The 16254-nt window shown below is 42.1% G+C and overlaps 1 protein-coding gene across 1 annotated transcript; it reads left to right on the forward strand.

Annotated features, from left to right (window-relative positions):
• Window positions 1-769: 769 nt before the first annotated feature.
• On the forward strand, window positions 770-13982 carry LOC114595352 (acetylserotonin O-methyltransferase-like). Its single transcript, XM_028725643.2, has 9 exons — window positions 770-857; window positions 4401-4579; window positions 5638-5812; window positions 6363-6492; window positions 7794-7862; window positions 9784-9905; window positions 11101-11241; window positions 11576-11698; window positions 13039-13982. Exons 2-9 carry the CDS (start codon window positions 4508-4510, stop codon window positions 13245-13247), a joined length of 1041 nt encoding a protein of 346 aa, XP_028581476.2. The 5' UTR covers window positions 770-857; window positions 4401-4507; the 3' UTR covers window positions 13248-13982.
• The last annotated feature ends 2272 nt before the right edge of the window (window positions 13983-16254 follow it).

Below are 16254 nucleotides of genomic sequence, written 5' to 3' on the forward strand. Positions count from 1 at the left end.
CAAATCCACTGAGTGGTAGCATAGTCAAGACCGCATTTTACCAGCTTCTTTACAAGAATATCATGGGGACCTTGTCGAAAGTAAATGACAGGTAACACCATTCAGATGGTGGGGAAAAATATGGAGGTGCCAAGAGGTGGCAGTTCCTGTGAGACACTGTATACAGTGGTACCTCAGGTTAAGTACTTAATTCGTTCCAGAGGTCTGTTCCTAACCTGAAACTGTTCTTAACCTGAAGCACCACTTTAGCTAATGGGGCCTCCTGCTGCCACTGCACCGCCAGAGCACGATTTCTGTTCTTATCCTGAAGCAAAGTTCTTAACCTGAAGCACTATTTCTGGGTTAGCAGAGTCTGTAACCTGAAGCGTATGTAACCTGAAGCGTATGTAACCCGAGGTACCACTGTACCTAGAAAGACTCAATTTGAGGTCCATTTTATACCCCCAAATCCACATTCCTGATGTCACTCATAAAGGTTTTGCAAACTAAGGGGAACTTCCAAGAACTGAAAAACTGCACGTCTTAACAAGATAATGGGAGCAGTAAGATTATACACACAGATACACCTTGAAGTATTTATTGCCTGTAGATTGGGACTGATAATATAAACTACCATAAAGAACATAGCAGAGATTGCCATCGTTGCACAATTATTCTACGCTGACCAAGGGTTCTTTCAGATGTAGGGCCTTTAACACCAAGAAAATAGAGGAGACAGCACAGCTAAAAAGGGCAAAGGAATTAGGGAGGGCTAACATTCCTTTGCCCACACAGGATGAGGCTATAAAAATAGGGTTGAAATTGTGCAGAACCATCCGACTATCCTGCTTTGTTTTCCGCTTCTTCCGCTTTTGCAGGTGAGCAACCACATGCCCTTCACCCCTTCCTCACCCCCCCCCCCCCATTTTTTACACTTCTAGGAGACTTCGGGATTTATTTATTTTTTCATTTTCCTCCCACTTCAGCCTCTTTCTTTCCTTCCCTATTTTCCCATGTCCTCCTTTACCTATCCTGGTTTAGCATCACTTTTGCTCTGGCAGAAGGCAAGGAGTGGGGAGGGGTCGGGAATGGCTCCCTAGGCCCCCTACCCTCTTACAAAAGCAGCTGCCTGCCAAGAGGTGGCAGTTCCTGTGAGACACTGTATACAGTGGTACCTCAGGTTAAGTACTTAATTCGTTCCAGAGGTCTGTTCTTAACCTGAAACTGTTCTTAACCTGAAGCACCACTTTAGCTAATGGGGCCTCCTGCTGCTGCCACACCGCCAGAGCACGATTTCTGTTCTCATCCTGAAGCAAAGTTCTTAACCTGAGGTAATATTTCTGGGTTAGCGGAGTCTGTAACCTGAAGCGTATGTAACCTGAAGCGTATGTAACCCGAGGTACCACTGTAGCAGGACTTGGCCTGGCTGAGGCTGTGTTCCATCTGCTTGATAAGCTACAGCTGCCCAGGACACACCCAAGCCAGCAAACAGGAGAGTATATAAACCAAACAAGTTAGGGACTTCATAGGCAGCAGACGGAGGTGAGTGGGAGGCAGGTGAGCCTGGAGGAGCAGGGAGAGGTAGAGAATTTAAAACCTAGTCCTGTGTCCTATTCCAAGAAGCTTCTGGTTCTGTGAGTTACTGAATATCACAATGAATTTGTTTTATTGTGTGTGGCAGTGTTATGTAGAAACTGAGATATGAAAGCGAGGAGCTAAATGGCACCTTAAACCTAGGTTATGGACGCCACAACAGAATATCTAGGCACACTTTTTTAATAACAAGAATGCAAAGCTGAAAACGAGTGAACTGCAGCTAAAATCTTATGTTCATTTTTCACATGGTCTAGTCCTCATCTGAAGATTGCAGAAACAAAAAACAAAGCCATACTTCCTCTAAATTCTTAAGAGGATCCCTTAGTGGGTGGCTGGAAGTGGGGAGGCAGAAAAAGGTCCTCCTTTCCTTCCAGCAGTGGCCGTTTTAATCTGAAATCTTAGGCGCAGTACTGCTCCCAGAGCTCAGAAGCTGCTTGCATCAATGAAATTCCCTGTCGCAAAATGCACCTAGAGCAATGGGAATTTCGAACGCTGGTGGGTGAGCTTTTTTTGTTGTCTACACTACTTCTAGGGTGAGAGACTGCCTGAAGTATTGTGTGTAAAAAGTTCCTCACTGCTGGAATGACAGTCCTTTTAGCATTGAACTGGGTGCTTCCTGGGTAGGAGATGTGGGGAGTGAGTTTTGGTCCCAGAAGCTGGGGGTGGGTTAAGCTTGATATTGTTGTGCAACGGGTGCCTCCCAGTTTGATGTCTCTCCTCATTGTTTGCTAGAAGAAGACCTATTGGTATTGAAGATTGGGCTGCGTGAGAGTGCTTTTGTGTCTTCAATATGTCCCTAGGAAGTGAAGAGTTGAGTAAGGATAGTGGATAGTAACTTAGCAGTGGATGAGGGACCTGATCTGGCCTTCATCATGAGACCTGGGTGGGCAAGCTGGGAGGAGTGGACCTTATTTAGCTTTGGTTGCCTGGATACTCAGTGCAGCATCAGCAGAGTTCTGAAGGTCGAGGTGGGGGTCATGGACTTAGCCAGGATTTATGTTAGGGGGGGCGGGCTTCATGTTAGGGGGAGCAGAACCTCAGTTAAGAATTTTTATTGATTTACCGTATTTTTTGCTCTATAAGACTCACTTTTCCCCTCCTAAAAAGTAAGGGGAAATGTGTGTGCATCTTATGGAGCGAATGCAGGCTGCGCAACTATCCCAGAAGCCAGAACAGCAAGAGGGATTGCTGCTTTCACTGCACAGCGAACCCTCTTGCTGTTCTGGTTTCTGAGATTCAGAATATATTTTTTCTTGTTTTCCTCCTCCAAAAACTAGGTGCGTCTTATGGTCTGGTGCGTCTTATAGAGTGAAAAATACGGTACTTGATTTAGGGGGAGCAGCTGCCTCCCTGCCTCCCTTTGGCTATGCCCATAGGGTGGGGTTTTCACTATGGTCTATAAACCTTTGAACTTACTCACCAGGAAACCTCTTCACTGAGGCCTGCCATGGACAGCCTGCACCTCATGTCAAAGCAAGGAGAGAGACGGGGGGTGCTGCTGGCCTCTTGGGCACCCTGTTGCCCAGCTGCTTCCTTGACCATCATGTTGGGAAACCCCAGGATTAGTGTCCCTGCTGCGGCTGCTCTCGTTGTTTTGCCTTGGAACTTCATGGTCTACATGACAACCATGGGACTGCCTCAAGTGGTCACTGGCCCAGCCCATGGTGTGGGACAGACCATCAACTTGGTTTTTGCCCCTTTTGATTAAGTTGATGGTCTGGAAAGAGGGAAGGTTTCGTAATCCCGTTATCATGATCAGACCACTTCCTGAGAAGTAGGAGTTAACAGTATCCGCTTCCCCCGTAAGAGTTGGGACTCCATTAGGGTAGCCTACTCCTGGAAACTTAGGGAGTTCAATGGATCCCTAAATGCCCTCAGGGATTTTCCACTACTTTAACTTGCTGAAGCCCTCATTTCACCATGAATCGACAATATGTGGAGGCCATAGATATTATTATTCCTAAGTGCCGTGTCTCTCACACGTTTGGCTCCCTGGTATGCTGAGGAGCTATATGTGAACAGGAAAGATAATAGAGTACAGGAGGTGTGGTAATGACCAAACATCTGTTAGATCACATAATCATGCCTACTGTGTGGTGGCAAAATCAGCAAAGAAGGCCTACTTCATTGTTTCCACTGCGTCCTTGAGAAATCAGCCAGAGGAGCTCTTCAGGGTGGTCTGTGGTCTGCTGACTTATGCATCTCTCCATGGAGCCCATGACACCTCAGTGAGTTGCTTGCTAGGATGTTTGAGGACAATACTGTATGTTTCCATAGTGAGCTAGATGCCATAATTGATGCAGTCCCTGGTGAGCTTTCCAGCACTCCATAAATCCATGTTTTGTGGCCTCCATTTCAGTTTTTGCAGCCTGATGTTGAGGACAGGGCACTTTTGAGTATGTGCTCAACAATATGCCCTTGGGGCACTTGCCTTTCATGGCCAATGAAAGGTAGCCTGTGGGGGGGCATGGCTGGCTCTACAGCCTTGAAGGAGGTGATAGCATGGCTGCTCCTGGGCAGAGGAGGTGGGGAAGCACTCCAGACCTTCTGGTATTTAACAACTGCGCCCCCCAGTCACAAATACTCCCTTTTTTTAGCAAGTTACTCGGCAGGGTCATGGCAATGTAGCTGCAGGCATTTCTGGAGGAAGCTGGTTATCGTTTCAATTCGATCCCTTCCGTATTTATGGGAGGCAATTAATTTTCCACCTCTGCCTGCCCTTTTCTCAGATTGGGACTTTCCCATAAACCGCTCTGATCTTAGTCATTTTACAAAGGCTCTTGTGTCTACTTTGATTTTACCTGAATATTTATGGTCACTTTCAGCTAACACTGGATAGCAACATCGCAAGCAGAGAGGTCCTTGGTGCTGTCAAAGGCAACTTTTTCTTCGGACACAGGCTGTCGGGTATTGGGCAGCGCAGTGAAGAACAATGAGTACTCCAGAACACGCTGACGCTGTGGAAATCTTGTTTCAGCACCAGTATGCATTTATGATCCCAAAGGTAAGCTCTGTGATGGGTATAGTTTGCAAAGTTTAAAACTTGCAGGGACTTTCAAACCTCCAGCTTGTTAATGGATGGTGGGCTTAACCAGGATTTATATTGGGGGGTGGCGGCTGCAGGACACATTCCTGTCATCGTCCTCTTCTTGGCTCTGTCTAGTAGATTCGGAATGAAATGTCTCGACTGTTATGTATTAAGTGGTCTCTGTTTGCCTGAACTTGAGTCTGGATGAAGGATTCTGAGCCGCTGCATTCCGATTCGATATATGATATCCAATCACAGAACATTTCAGGATTTGGGCCACTGCCATTGGCCCTTAAACTATGAGCTACAATTTGCAGCTTGGGAGTTTAGACAGCCAGTCACGCTGAGAGTGGGAGTGGCCCAGGCCTTCAGAAGCAGTTGCTTTGCCTCTGTTGTCCAGTTCGTTTAGTTCAATAAAGGTAAAAAATCTGTCAAAATTTTCAGACATTTGAAAACTAGGAAGCTAAATAATAATAAAAAAATCAGGCAGTAGCTTTCATGTGGTAAACGAGTATATTTGCAAAATTACAAAAAACCCAGCTTTTTAAATCTTAAGCTTTAAAAAAATCTAAACTAAAACACGTTTTCTTGGATTTGCTGAAAACCTTTCCAGCACTTACTTCTCAAATTCCTCCTTTTTCTAATCCAGTTTTTCTGTGCTCACGCAGTAAGCATAGCCCGCGGAGATGCTCCCCTGTTAGAGGAAGTGTCAACCTTTGCCCAAACCTGTTGTTTGAAACAAAAATTGGAAGAATTCTGTTCCCCCCAGTGCTTTTTGCCAGCGTTTTCTACAGCAGGGATGAAGAACCAGTGGCCCTTCAGATGTTGTTGAATTCCAGTTCCCTTCAGCTCTGGTCAGCATGGCCAATGATCAGGAACAATGGGAGTCACAACCCACACCATCTGAAGGGCCACAATAATTTAGGGTGACTTTGTTTGTTTGTTTGTTTCAAAAGCATCCTTCTAGAACTTCCTAACTATAGACCATTTTGAACTCTTTCCTTTTGTACTCCCTCGCTCCTTTTTGCATCCAGATTATGTTTACTGCTTCTGATCTTGGTGTATTTGATCTGCTGATGGAGTCCAAGGAACCGCTGACTTCAGTGACTATTGCCGAACGTCTGGGTACCAGTCCCTTTGGGATGGAGAGGCTGCTGGAGGCCTGTGTTGGCTTAAAGTACCTGCAAGTGGAGAGGAAGGACAACCAAAGTATTTATTACTTACATCTTAGCATCTCTGGGGGAGATCCCTAAGCAGTTAACCAAATTATCAAATCAAACCAAACCAAATTGTATAAACCAAAAGCCAATGAATACAATCCAAGAAAGAGATCAGGAATACAGTAAATAAATTTATACCAGCAGACCAGAAACTGAACAGGGTAGCATTCAAATAAGCCTGTCGAAACATCTGAGTTTTTAGGACACATTTGAAGCACACAGCAGACAGAACTTCCCAAATCACTTTGGAGAGTATTCAAGAGGAAAAGCTTGTTTCTTTAAAGCATTGTTACCCTACTCTTCAGCAATAATAAAAAAAAGCTTTCCCACTGAGCTGTAGTTGCTTCCCCTTTTTTTGCAGCTGCAGTGTTGTATAAACTTTAAACAGGTTACAGGTGGTTTTTTTTGGGGGGGGGGGGGGTTTCATGCCGCCATGCCTGTCATTTCATGCATTTTGTTCCTGCATAATTGGGAAGGGCTTTGGGCTTTGGCGATCATTGCAAAAAAAGCATTAATCTTTTGTCCCTTTTCTTTTTAAGCTCTTTATGGAAACACAGACCTTGCCAATCTCTACCTTGCCAAATCAAGCTTGAAGTCTCAGTATCATTCCTTGAAGTTCACTTCTGAATTTATCTATATGGGTATGCAGTACTTGGCTGATTCTGTGAGGTAAGGAGAAGGATATCGCTAAAGTAGGAAACTGCCACCTAAAGATGTGCCACAGTGCCAAGGCTGGTTAGCTCCATGTCCGAGATGCAACTACACTGGTACCTCGGGTTACATACAGTTCAGGTTACATACGCTTCAGGTTAGACTCCGCTAACCCAGAAGTAATACCTCAGGTTAAGAACTTTGCTTCAGGATGAGAACAGAAATCGTGTGGCGGTGGCGCAGTGGCAGCAGGAGGCCCCATTGGCTAAAGTGGTGCTTCAGGTTAAGAACAGTTTCATGTTAAGAACGGACCTCCAGAACGAATTAAGTACTTAACCCGAGGTACCACTGTATTGGCACTTCCATACTAGGGCTGGCTCCAGATGAGCAGTTCCTAGTGCTTCCCTTTCTGTTGCTCATCTGTTGAAAGGTACAGGCAGAACTGCAACTGCTTTTTGACTCTGCTGGGGCAGCATGGTGCCTTTTCTCTGTCTGCATGTTGCTGTCTTCTGTCTACAGCAGCTGCCCTGACATAACTGTTATGGGTGGAGTTCACGGTCTCCCTTGTGGAGAGTGCCTTTTCAGGACCCTCGTTGATTGGCTTAAGATCTCTTAATCTCTTAATATCTGCTAAACCACTTACCAGAGATTTTAAGTGAATGAGGAATATCATGCCCCGTCACGAAAAATACTACGATTTTACTTTAAACGACGATTGGAAAGAGCAACACTGCAATTAGGCATGTTGCTAAAATGGAAGCGAAAGGGGTTTTCTTTTGTAGTGTAGCATTCTTCTTTTTATATATTTTTGTAGTATAAGTTATTTTATTTTGTTTATATTCAAACTGTTCGTTTTAATTGTATGTTGATAAATTTAGGTCACTGTTTAATGTTTGGTTTTCTGTTACTTTTAATTAATAATTTATATTGTTTTATGTTAACTGCTTAAAAGTCTAAGAATATATACGTACATCCAGGTGAAATTGGTTCAATTCTTCTCTGGTGACTAATTTGAGATTTAAAAATAGATTTGGAATCACTGAGATATGTAAGTTACTCAGAGAACTCTGGTTATACGGTGGTATATACATGTCACGAACAAACAAACCTGTGATTGTTAGTCAACCTTGACAACACATATAATTTTTAAAATGTACTTTATTCGGCAATATTTATATATTGCTTAATAATAAAAAACCCTCTAAACTGTTTATACAATAGTATAAATCTTTCATTAAAAAGACAGATAACATGATAATGGTATGAGTGTGTGTGCGCCACTCAATTTTCATTTAATTAAAACAAATATTCTTTTCCAGACAAGGAAAGAGTCAGACTGATAGAGTATATGGCATTTCAGGAAAAGATTGCTTTGATGCTCTTAACAGGTAAAAAAATAATAAGGTTTTCTAGATCTTGATTTTGGAAGAATGGAGAAAACCTGGGATGCTTCTTGTCAAAGTGACCATTGCCGTTGCAATTTGTGTGAAACATATTGCTTGCTTGTATTCACAGTTCCGGTGTTTTCTCTATTCATTGTTGCATTTCCCTTCTCCAAATGTTATCAGATTATTGGGAAATTTCTTACCACATGCCAAACTTGGGTTCCTGTTTTATGCATGTGTGAGGGTGACGTCTGCAACCAGGGCTTATATTATGCAGCTTGGTTGTGCAGAATATCCTGGTTTGCCTCCACTATGCTCCAATATCGAAGCAGAATTGCATCTGGTCTTCACAAATGGCTTTTTCAGAGTCTTTTCATGGGTACAATGCAGTTTGCCATTATCCAGAGATCAGTCTATGCTCAGACCAGATGCATCTGCACCTCATTTGGGGTATGTGCATCAGGATACTGCATTGGAATTAGATGTTCAAGCTCTCGTTACTGGTGGAGCACAGAGGTCCTGTGCCAATTAACAACTCCTGAAGTTGGAATGTTGTGATAGTTGGGAAAGAGAATCTGAAAGCATGTGTCAGAAAATGTCAAGGATTGCTGATGAGGAAGATAAAAGACTCCATTTCAGCCCTTCGTTGCGTTCAGGGGTCCTGAATGGACAGTGTTAAGGATTCATTAGAGAGAATATCCCCCCTCTCTCCTCCCTCTTTCTCTGTCTTAAATCCTTAACAGGCAATATCATTTATCGGCATTTGTATACAACTTAACTAAAATATAGATTAAAAATGCACACACAATATTTATTCAGATATAATAAAGGAACCAGATATTCAAAGATCTTGTGCAGAATCCAACCAGTGATGCAACATGTTTAGGGAAGTAGTTCAGACAGAAACGTTCTCAGAACTTTGATTTAAATCTGTTCCATTAATGCAAGAGAAAGTTTTCATTTCATTGTGCCGTAGCTCACAGCTCTTACATTGTAAACCTGCATATGACACGATGACTATCTCGCTTTGTTTTGTTTTGTGTGTGTGTGTTTTTTAAAAGTTTGTAAAAAATAAAAGAGGGACGAGACTATTGCAAAGTGTAATAAGAATAATGTTGAAGTTTTGACATGCTCTAAATTGGCAAGTGGGGTTTAACCAAAGTAGCAGTTATGGAGGTGCAGGGAACTGCTGTGCAAATGCTGAGCAAACAAACCATTCTGTTTGTCTATGAGAGGTATTAATGAATTATAGGAACATCATTAGTTAATTTTGTATGCTGCCCTTCTTCCAAAGATCAGAGTGGTTCACAACAGAAAAATACAAAATGAGATCACAAAATGCATAATAAAACCAAAACAAGCCAATAACCCCCTTCCCATAAACACCTTTAAAATGCCATGGAATGTTTAATCTGCCTGGTTTGAGAAATGTTTTTGCCCAGTGCCTAAAGCTTTAGTAATGCAGGCAGTGGGTGAGCAGGGAGCCACCACAGAAAAGGCCTGTTCTCATGTTGCTGCCCTCCAGGCATCTCATGGAGAAAGGGCTCCGGTGATGAACACAGGTTGCTTTGTATGGGGAGAAGCGGTCCTTGAGGTATTGCAGTCCTGAGCTGTTAAGATTTTATAGGTAAAATCAGCACTTTAAAATTGGGTCCAGAAACTAATTGGCAGCCCGTGCAGTCAGGCCAGGATCAGTATGATATGCTCACAATCTGCCCCTTGGTATAAGTGGGGAATAACAGGATCGGACCAAAGAGAATAAAATCTACCAACAGGGGTGAACATTTTTAGAGTTGCTAAACGTCTACATGCAGCTAACAATGGGAAAGTGAGAGCATTTTGTGGAATATCGCTCTAGTCTGGAAGCAATTTCTGTACGAAACGTTCGTGTCTTTTATATGCCAATGCAATTTTGAATTGCTAGATCCAAGAGTGGGCTGCAAAAAATCTTCATGGGTGCTATGGATGAAAAGTGGCATCTGTTTGGCCGAGAAATTATGACTGCATTTGATCTTTCACATTTCCCGCTTGTTTGTGATGTGGGAGGTAAGTGCTGTAAATTCCACAATATCGTCCTTTACTACTAGCCCAAAATCATATAGCGGGAAGAACAGAAATGAGAAAGTGCTACAGGTGTGTTTCTGATTTGTGAAGGGAAGGCAAAAATGGGTGGAGTGGATAACACTCAAAGTGAAAGGATCCATGACTGTGAGTGATGGAGAAAGCCAAGCAGAAATAACATTGCAAAACAAGAGAATGAATTAGACAATTTTTTGTTATTGTTTAGTCATTTAGTCGTGTCCGACTCTTCGTGATTCCCTGGACCAGAGCACACCAGGCACTTCTGTCTTCCACTGCCACCCGCAGTTTAGTCAAACTCATGTTAGTAGCTTCGAGAACACTGTCCAACCATCTCATCCTCTGTCGTCCCCTTCTCCTTGTGCATCTTTCCCAACATCAGGGTCTTTCCCATGGAGTCTTCTCTTCTCATGAGGTGGCCAAAGTATTGGAGCCTCAGCTTCAGGATCTGTCCTTCCAGTGAGCACTCAGGGCTGATTTCCTTAAGAATGGAGAGGTTTGATCTTATTGCAGTCCATGGGACTCTCAAGAGTCTCCTCCAGCACCATAGTTCAAAAGCATCAATTCTTTGGCGATCAGCCTTCTTTATGGTCCAGCTCTCACTTCCATACAGCACTACTGGGAAAACCATGGCTTTAACTATACAAACCAATAGAAACTCATTAACATCTTTCAAACTACAGTACTTTGATGCTACTTCTGTTTAGTCCTGCAGTATCAAGAGCAATGGGAGAAACAGGGTTTGTCCACACTGGAGATTACTGTGCATTTGCATCTGTTTGCATCCTCATTTAATTTGTGTAGCCCACATGATGAAATGGTCTAACAACAGATGAAATGCTCTAACAGCTGGAATCTACATGCTTTTCTCCTGGAAATTTGGTACTTAATTGGCACAAAAGAACTGACAAATTAGAAAGTGGGAGAAGCACACAAGCAAATGCCTTCTCCATGGGTCCTTCCTTATTTCAGACATCATGATATATCAGTATATTGTGATGTTTAGCTGGTGATAATCATGCTGTTGAAAACCAGACATCATTCAACCCTAGTTGCCAGTCACCTATCTGATGTGCTACTCTTAAATTTTTGCACAGTAATTTTTACTCTTAAAGCTTTGAGGTGCACAACATTTTCATTTTTTCTTTGTTCTCCCTTCAAGGATGTACTGGGGCATGTGCCAAGGAATATATTTCATTATATCCAAATTCTACAGTGACAATTTTAGACCTACCTGAAATAGTGGAACAAGCAAAAAACCATTATGTGTCCTCGCAAGATCACCAGATTACTTTCCATAAAGGTAAACTGTGGTTTTCCAAGAGCCTACATTGGTTCGATCATTCTTCTTTTAACAAGCAAGATAGCAAAACTCTAGGCTAGGAATCGGGATCTGTGCTCCTCCAAAGCCTGTTGAACTACGGCTCCCAGCATCCCTGACAATTGGCCATTCTGACTGGGACTGATGGGAGTTGGAGTCTAACATCATCTGAAGTCCACAGATTCCTCATCCATGCACTAGAAGAAACAGCAGGCAGTAGCTGGGCCTTAATAACTGTTGATTTCTGAAAGATACAGTGAATTATTACTGCATTGCTTTAAGAAAATATGCTTATTTTCTACCTATTCTATTACAGGGGACTTTTTTAAGGACCCAATTCCAGAAGCTGACCTCTATATTTTGGCTAGGGTCCTGCACGACTGGTCTGATGAGAAGTGTGTGCAGCTACTAACCAGACTGCACAAGGCCTGCAAACCTGGTATGTGTATTTATACAGTGAACAGATCAATGATCAGTACAAAGATGGGGCAGGAGTAACCAAGGGCGGAAGCCCAAGAGAGCTTCTCACATAGCCTTCGTTGCCCAACTACAACACAACAGAACAGCCCCTCAGGGCTGCCAATGGGTTGCTGCCACTGCCCTTCCACTTACTCCTGCCTCTCCAGGTGGGAGGGGACCTGGGATGCACTTAAGTAACTGCATTTCAAACGCTTCTTATGAGTGCAAAGATGGTCAACACTCCTTCTTGACTCTGCAGACTCTGCTGGTCACTTACCACTCTAGTCCTAGGTGCCAAGCATCTAGGCATGTGTAGGGCTGCCATATATCTGGGTTTTCCCAGACAAGTCTGGGAATCGAGTAGCAAAATGGCGTCCGATTTTCACTGAATCGGCAAAGTGTCTGTGAAAACCCGGACATATGGCAAGTGGGGCTATTGGCAATAAGACACACTTCAGCAGAGAAATTAAGAAACTTCATTAAAAGTAAAAGGTGGGGGAAAGCAGGCAGAATGTCAAAACGGAATACAAAATAAACCCGAGCTCTGTGACTCTAAAATTGGACTAATCCTAGCCTGCTTGCTACAATAATGGGAGGCTCAGGCCTTTCTTCAGAGAAGACAGAGTGACAGAAGAGCTAAAGGTACCATGGAAATTGGGCCCTTGTTACTCAAAGCCTTGCTGCACTGTCCCACATTTGCCCTCGCCACTTGGGTTCAACTGCATCGCTTCTGATTATCCCAGAATTCTTGGATAAATTCAGATGAACTCTTTCCTTATGCAGTTTTGAAATAAGTAACCTGCTATTTTGGAAAGTGGTATGTCTTTCTGTCCATCTGTATTCTGTGGGTTCAGCTGCCTTTCGAGATCATTGCCAAACTTGGCACAAGGGTTACTGAACTGAGGGTGGCGGACTTAGCTGATGTTTGGGTGTCTGGTGCCATTTTGAATCAAGATGGCGAATTGAAAAATCGCCCATTTGTTGGCATAGGTTCACCCACCTCTCAAGATATCATCACCCAACTTCGCATGAGGGTTCCTGAGGTGGGGCGACGGTCTTTGTTGATGTTTGGACAATGGGAGCCATTTTGAATCAAGATGGCAGGCTAAAACATGACTTTTGGCTCCCTGGGTCAGGTTGAAGCACTGAGTTGGTATGTGTGTGCATGTGTCTGTGTGCAACCCTGAAATTCACAAACTACACTGTCCATTTGAAAATCATAATATTTTTTGGTTTCTTTGAATTCCTGGACAGTGTTGGGCATTTTCTGCTAATGATATATATCTTTGTCCTAACTTGGTGAAACGTATTTTGAAACAGGTGGTGGAGTGTTAATAGTGGAAATGGTCCTCAATGAAGATAGAAAAGGGCCGGTAAGGTGCCAGCTATACTCTGTGATAATGCTACTTCTTACCGAAGGCCAAGAACGAACCGCATCAGAGTACAATGCGCTGCTTAGTGCAGCTGGATTCAAAGAGATTCAGCAAAAGACAACAAGCTTCTTTGATACCATTTTAGCAATAAAATAATATTGACCGTACTTCATTCTTCTTCAATTCAATACGCTTCAGGTTGCAGACTCCGCTAACCCAGAAATATTACCTCGGGTTAAGAACTTTGCTTCAGGATGAGAACAGAAATCATGCTCTGGCGGCACAGCAGCAGCAGGAGGCCCCATTAGCTAAAGTGGTGCTTCAGGTTAAGAACAGTTTCGGGTTAAGAACAGACCTCTGGAACGAATTAAGTACTTAACCCGAGGTACCACTGTATTTATTTCACAAATTGTAATATCCCTTGCAGTAAGATACTCTCTTGAATACTTTTGTTCGATTCAGGATCGTTTGGAAGAAGGACTTTTTTCCAGCTGGAACTCCAGCACCTCTCAGATGGGCCGGTTGCCATTATAAGAGAACAAGGGAGGTGTTCAGTGTGAGTTCCAGCACCTCTTTTTCTAGAAAAATAGCACTGCTTAGAAGCATTCCAATATTGCCTCTCCCAGTCAGTTTATGCCTTTTTGGATAGAGACCAGTCTTTGCTTATGTTAATCTGAATAAAAAATTGCTATGTATATTGAGTGATACATAATCTCTGTGGAGGATCAAATAGCTGTGGAAGGCCTGAAGTTTACTGAACTTGTTTTCACATGAAAGGATTTTGACTATAAACGGGCAGTTCCCAGTTCTGGGATTTGAGCTGTGTAATACCTCTGGATGGGTTATGCACCCTTCTTTGAAGGACCAGGTATGAAGATCCATCATTGTCACTAGAGGTGACCTGGTTTGGTCGGGTGGCGGGATTTAAATTAAATTAAATAAGCAAAAAACTAAGGTTTTGGGGGGAAAATTGACAACTATGGAAAAAGAAAGGTTTCAGAAGGAGACAGAGTTAAATGTGGTTAAAAAAGTGAAATACTTAGGGATTAATATGACGGCTAAAAACTTGAACCTATTTAAAGATAATTATGAAAAATGTTGGCTAGAAGTTAAAAAGGATCTAGAAATTTGGTCAAAACTGAAGCTTTCCTTGTTGGGTCGAATTACTGCTATAAAGATGAATGTATTGCCAAAAATGCTGTTTTTGTTTCAGACTTTGCAGATTGTGGACAGGATGGATTGTTTCAAGAGGTGGCAGAGAGATATCTCTAAATTTGTCTGGCAGGGCAAAAAGCCCAGGATAAAATTTAAAATATTGACTGACGCTAAAGAAAGAGGGGGGTTTGCCCTGCCAGACATGAAGTTGTACTATGAATCAGCAGCATTTTGCTGGTTAAAAGACTGGCTACTTCTTGAAAACAATGACATTTTGGATTTGGAAGGGTTCAACAATGCGTTTGGGTGGCATGCATATCTGTGGTACAAGGTTAAAGCTCATAAAGCATTTAAGAACCATATTGTCAGGAAAGCAGTGTTCAATGTCTGGACAAGATACAAGGATTTATTAGAAAATAAGACCCCAAGGTGGTTGTCACCAATGGAAGCTAAGGCTCAGAAAAGACTCAATATGGAGGCCAAGTGGCCAAAATATTGGGAGATATTAGAAAAAGATGGAGACACATGGAGATCGCAGAGTTTTGAGAAACTAAAAGACAAAGTGCGAGATTGGTTACATTATGGTCAAATTAGAGAGGTCTTTAATATGGACAAAAAAATAGGTTTCCAGGTGGAAAAATCGAAATTAGAAACAGAATTGTTAGAACCTAAAACTAAGGTACTTTCAAGAATGTATAACTTGCTGTTAAAATGGAATACCCAGGATGAAACGGTCAAATCAGCTATGATAAAATGGGCGCAAGACATTGGCTACAATATTATGTTTGCTGACTGGGAACGGTTATGGACCACTGGTGTGAAATTTACGGCATGTAACGCCTTAAAAGAAAATATTATGAAAATGATATACAGGTGGTACATGACCCCAGTCAAGCTTGCAAAGATATACCATTTGCCAGATAATAAGTGTTGGAAATGCAAAGAAACTGAGGGAACATTCTTTCACCTTTGGTGGACGTGCCCAAAGGTCAAGGCTTTCTGGGAAATGATCTATAATGAACTGAAAAAGGTATTTAAATATACCTTCCCTAAGAAACCAGAGGCCTTCCTTTTGGGCATTGTGGGCCAAATGGTGCCAAAGAAGGATAGAACTTTCTTTATGTACGCAACAACAGCAGCAAGAATACTCATCGCAAAGCACTGGAAGACACAAGATTTGCCCACTCTGGAAGAATGGCAGATGCAAGTGATAGACTACATGGAATTGGCAGAAATGACTGGCAGAATCCGAGACCTGGGAGAAGAGTCAGTGGAGGATTGGAAGAAATTTAAAGACTACCTGCAAAAGCACTGCAAAATGTATGAATGTTAAAATGATGCAGGATATAAAGATAATATGGCATTAGTGACATAGTTGAAAGGAATATGTTAAAAATGTTTCATAAGACTAAGGGTAAAGCTAGAATAATATTATGTCAAATTTAAACAAATTGACACAAAGGGAAAAATTGGAGACATAATAGTTGAAACGTATAATACAAAATAAGATTTGAAAGAGGGGGAGGCACTGCTGAATGAGATTGTGTAAAAAGGAACACAGAAAAGGGAGATGTGAGGGAGTCTGGAAGGAGGGTTAAGAAAATAATAAGTAAGAAATTGGTTCTTTTTTATTTTTTTCTATGTCTTTTTCCTCTTATTTTTGTGTGTGTGTGTGTTTTATTGTATTTTGTGTGTTTTATTGTATTTTTGTTTTGATTGTGAAGTCTGTTTTACTGTTCAAAACTTTAATAAATATCTTTTTTAAAAAAAGCAAAAGTTATTAGAGGAAACACACAAAACTGTAGTATTTATACACAGAAATCTTTGAATTTTTGTATTGCATTTAGGGAAGCCTAAGGGCAAAAAGAAAACCCCAAATCAATAAATACCACCAACTGGGTGTACACATACACAACATTAACAATAAATATAACATAATAAAAATAAACATTATTATAAATAAAAACCGCATGGGTGAAATGTCTTTATTACCAAACAATTGCTCTTC

The sequence above is a fragment of the Podarcis muralis genome, chromosome 4 (genome assembly GCF_964188315.1).
Source record: "Podarcis muralis chromosome 4, rPodMur119.hap1.1, whole genome shotgun sequence".
Lineage (NCBI taxonomy): Eukaryota > Metazoa > Chordata > Lepidosauria > Squamata > Lacertidae > Podarcis > Podarcis muralis.

Bases quoted from the DNA above. Each gene is read 5' to 3' on its own strand.
- LOC114595352 (XM_028725643.2), top strand. From the start codon at position 4,508: ATGAGTACTCCAGAACACGCTGACGCTGTGGAAATCTTGTTTCAGCAC. The intron at 4,580-5,637 runs GTAAGCTCTGTG...TTTTGCATCCAG, and splicing joins ATGCATTTATGATCCCAAAG to ATTATGTTTACTGCTTCTGA. The intron at 7,863-9,783 runs GTAAAAAAATAA...TTGAATTGCTAG, and splicing joins TGCTTTGATGCTCTTAACAG to ATCCAAGAGTGGGCTGCAAA.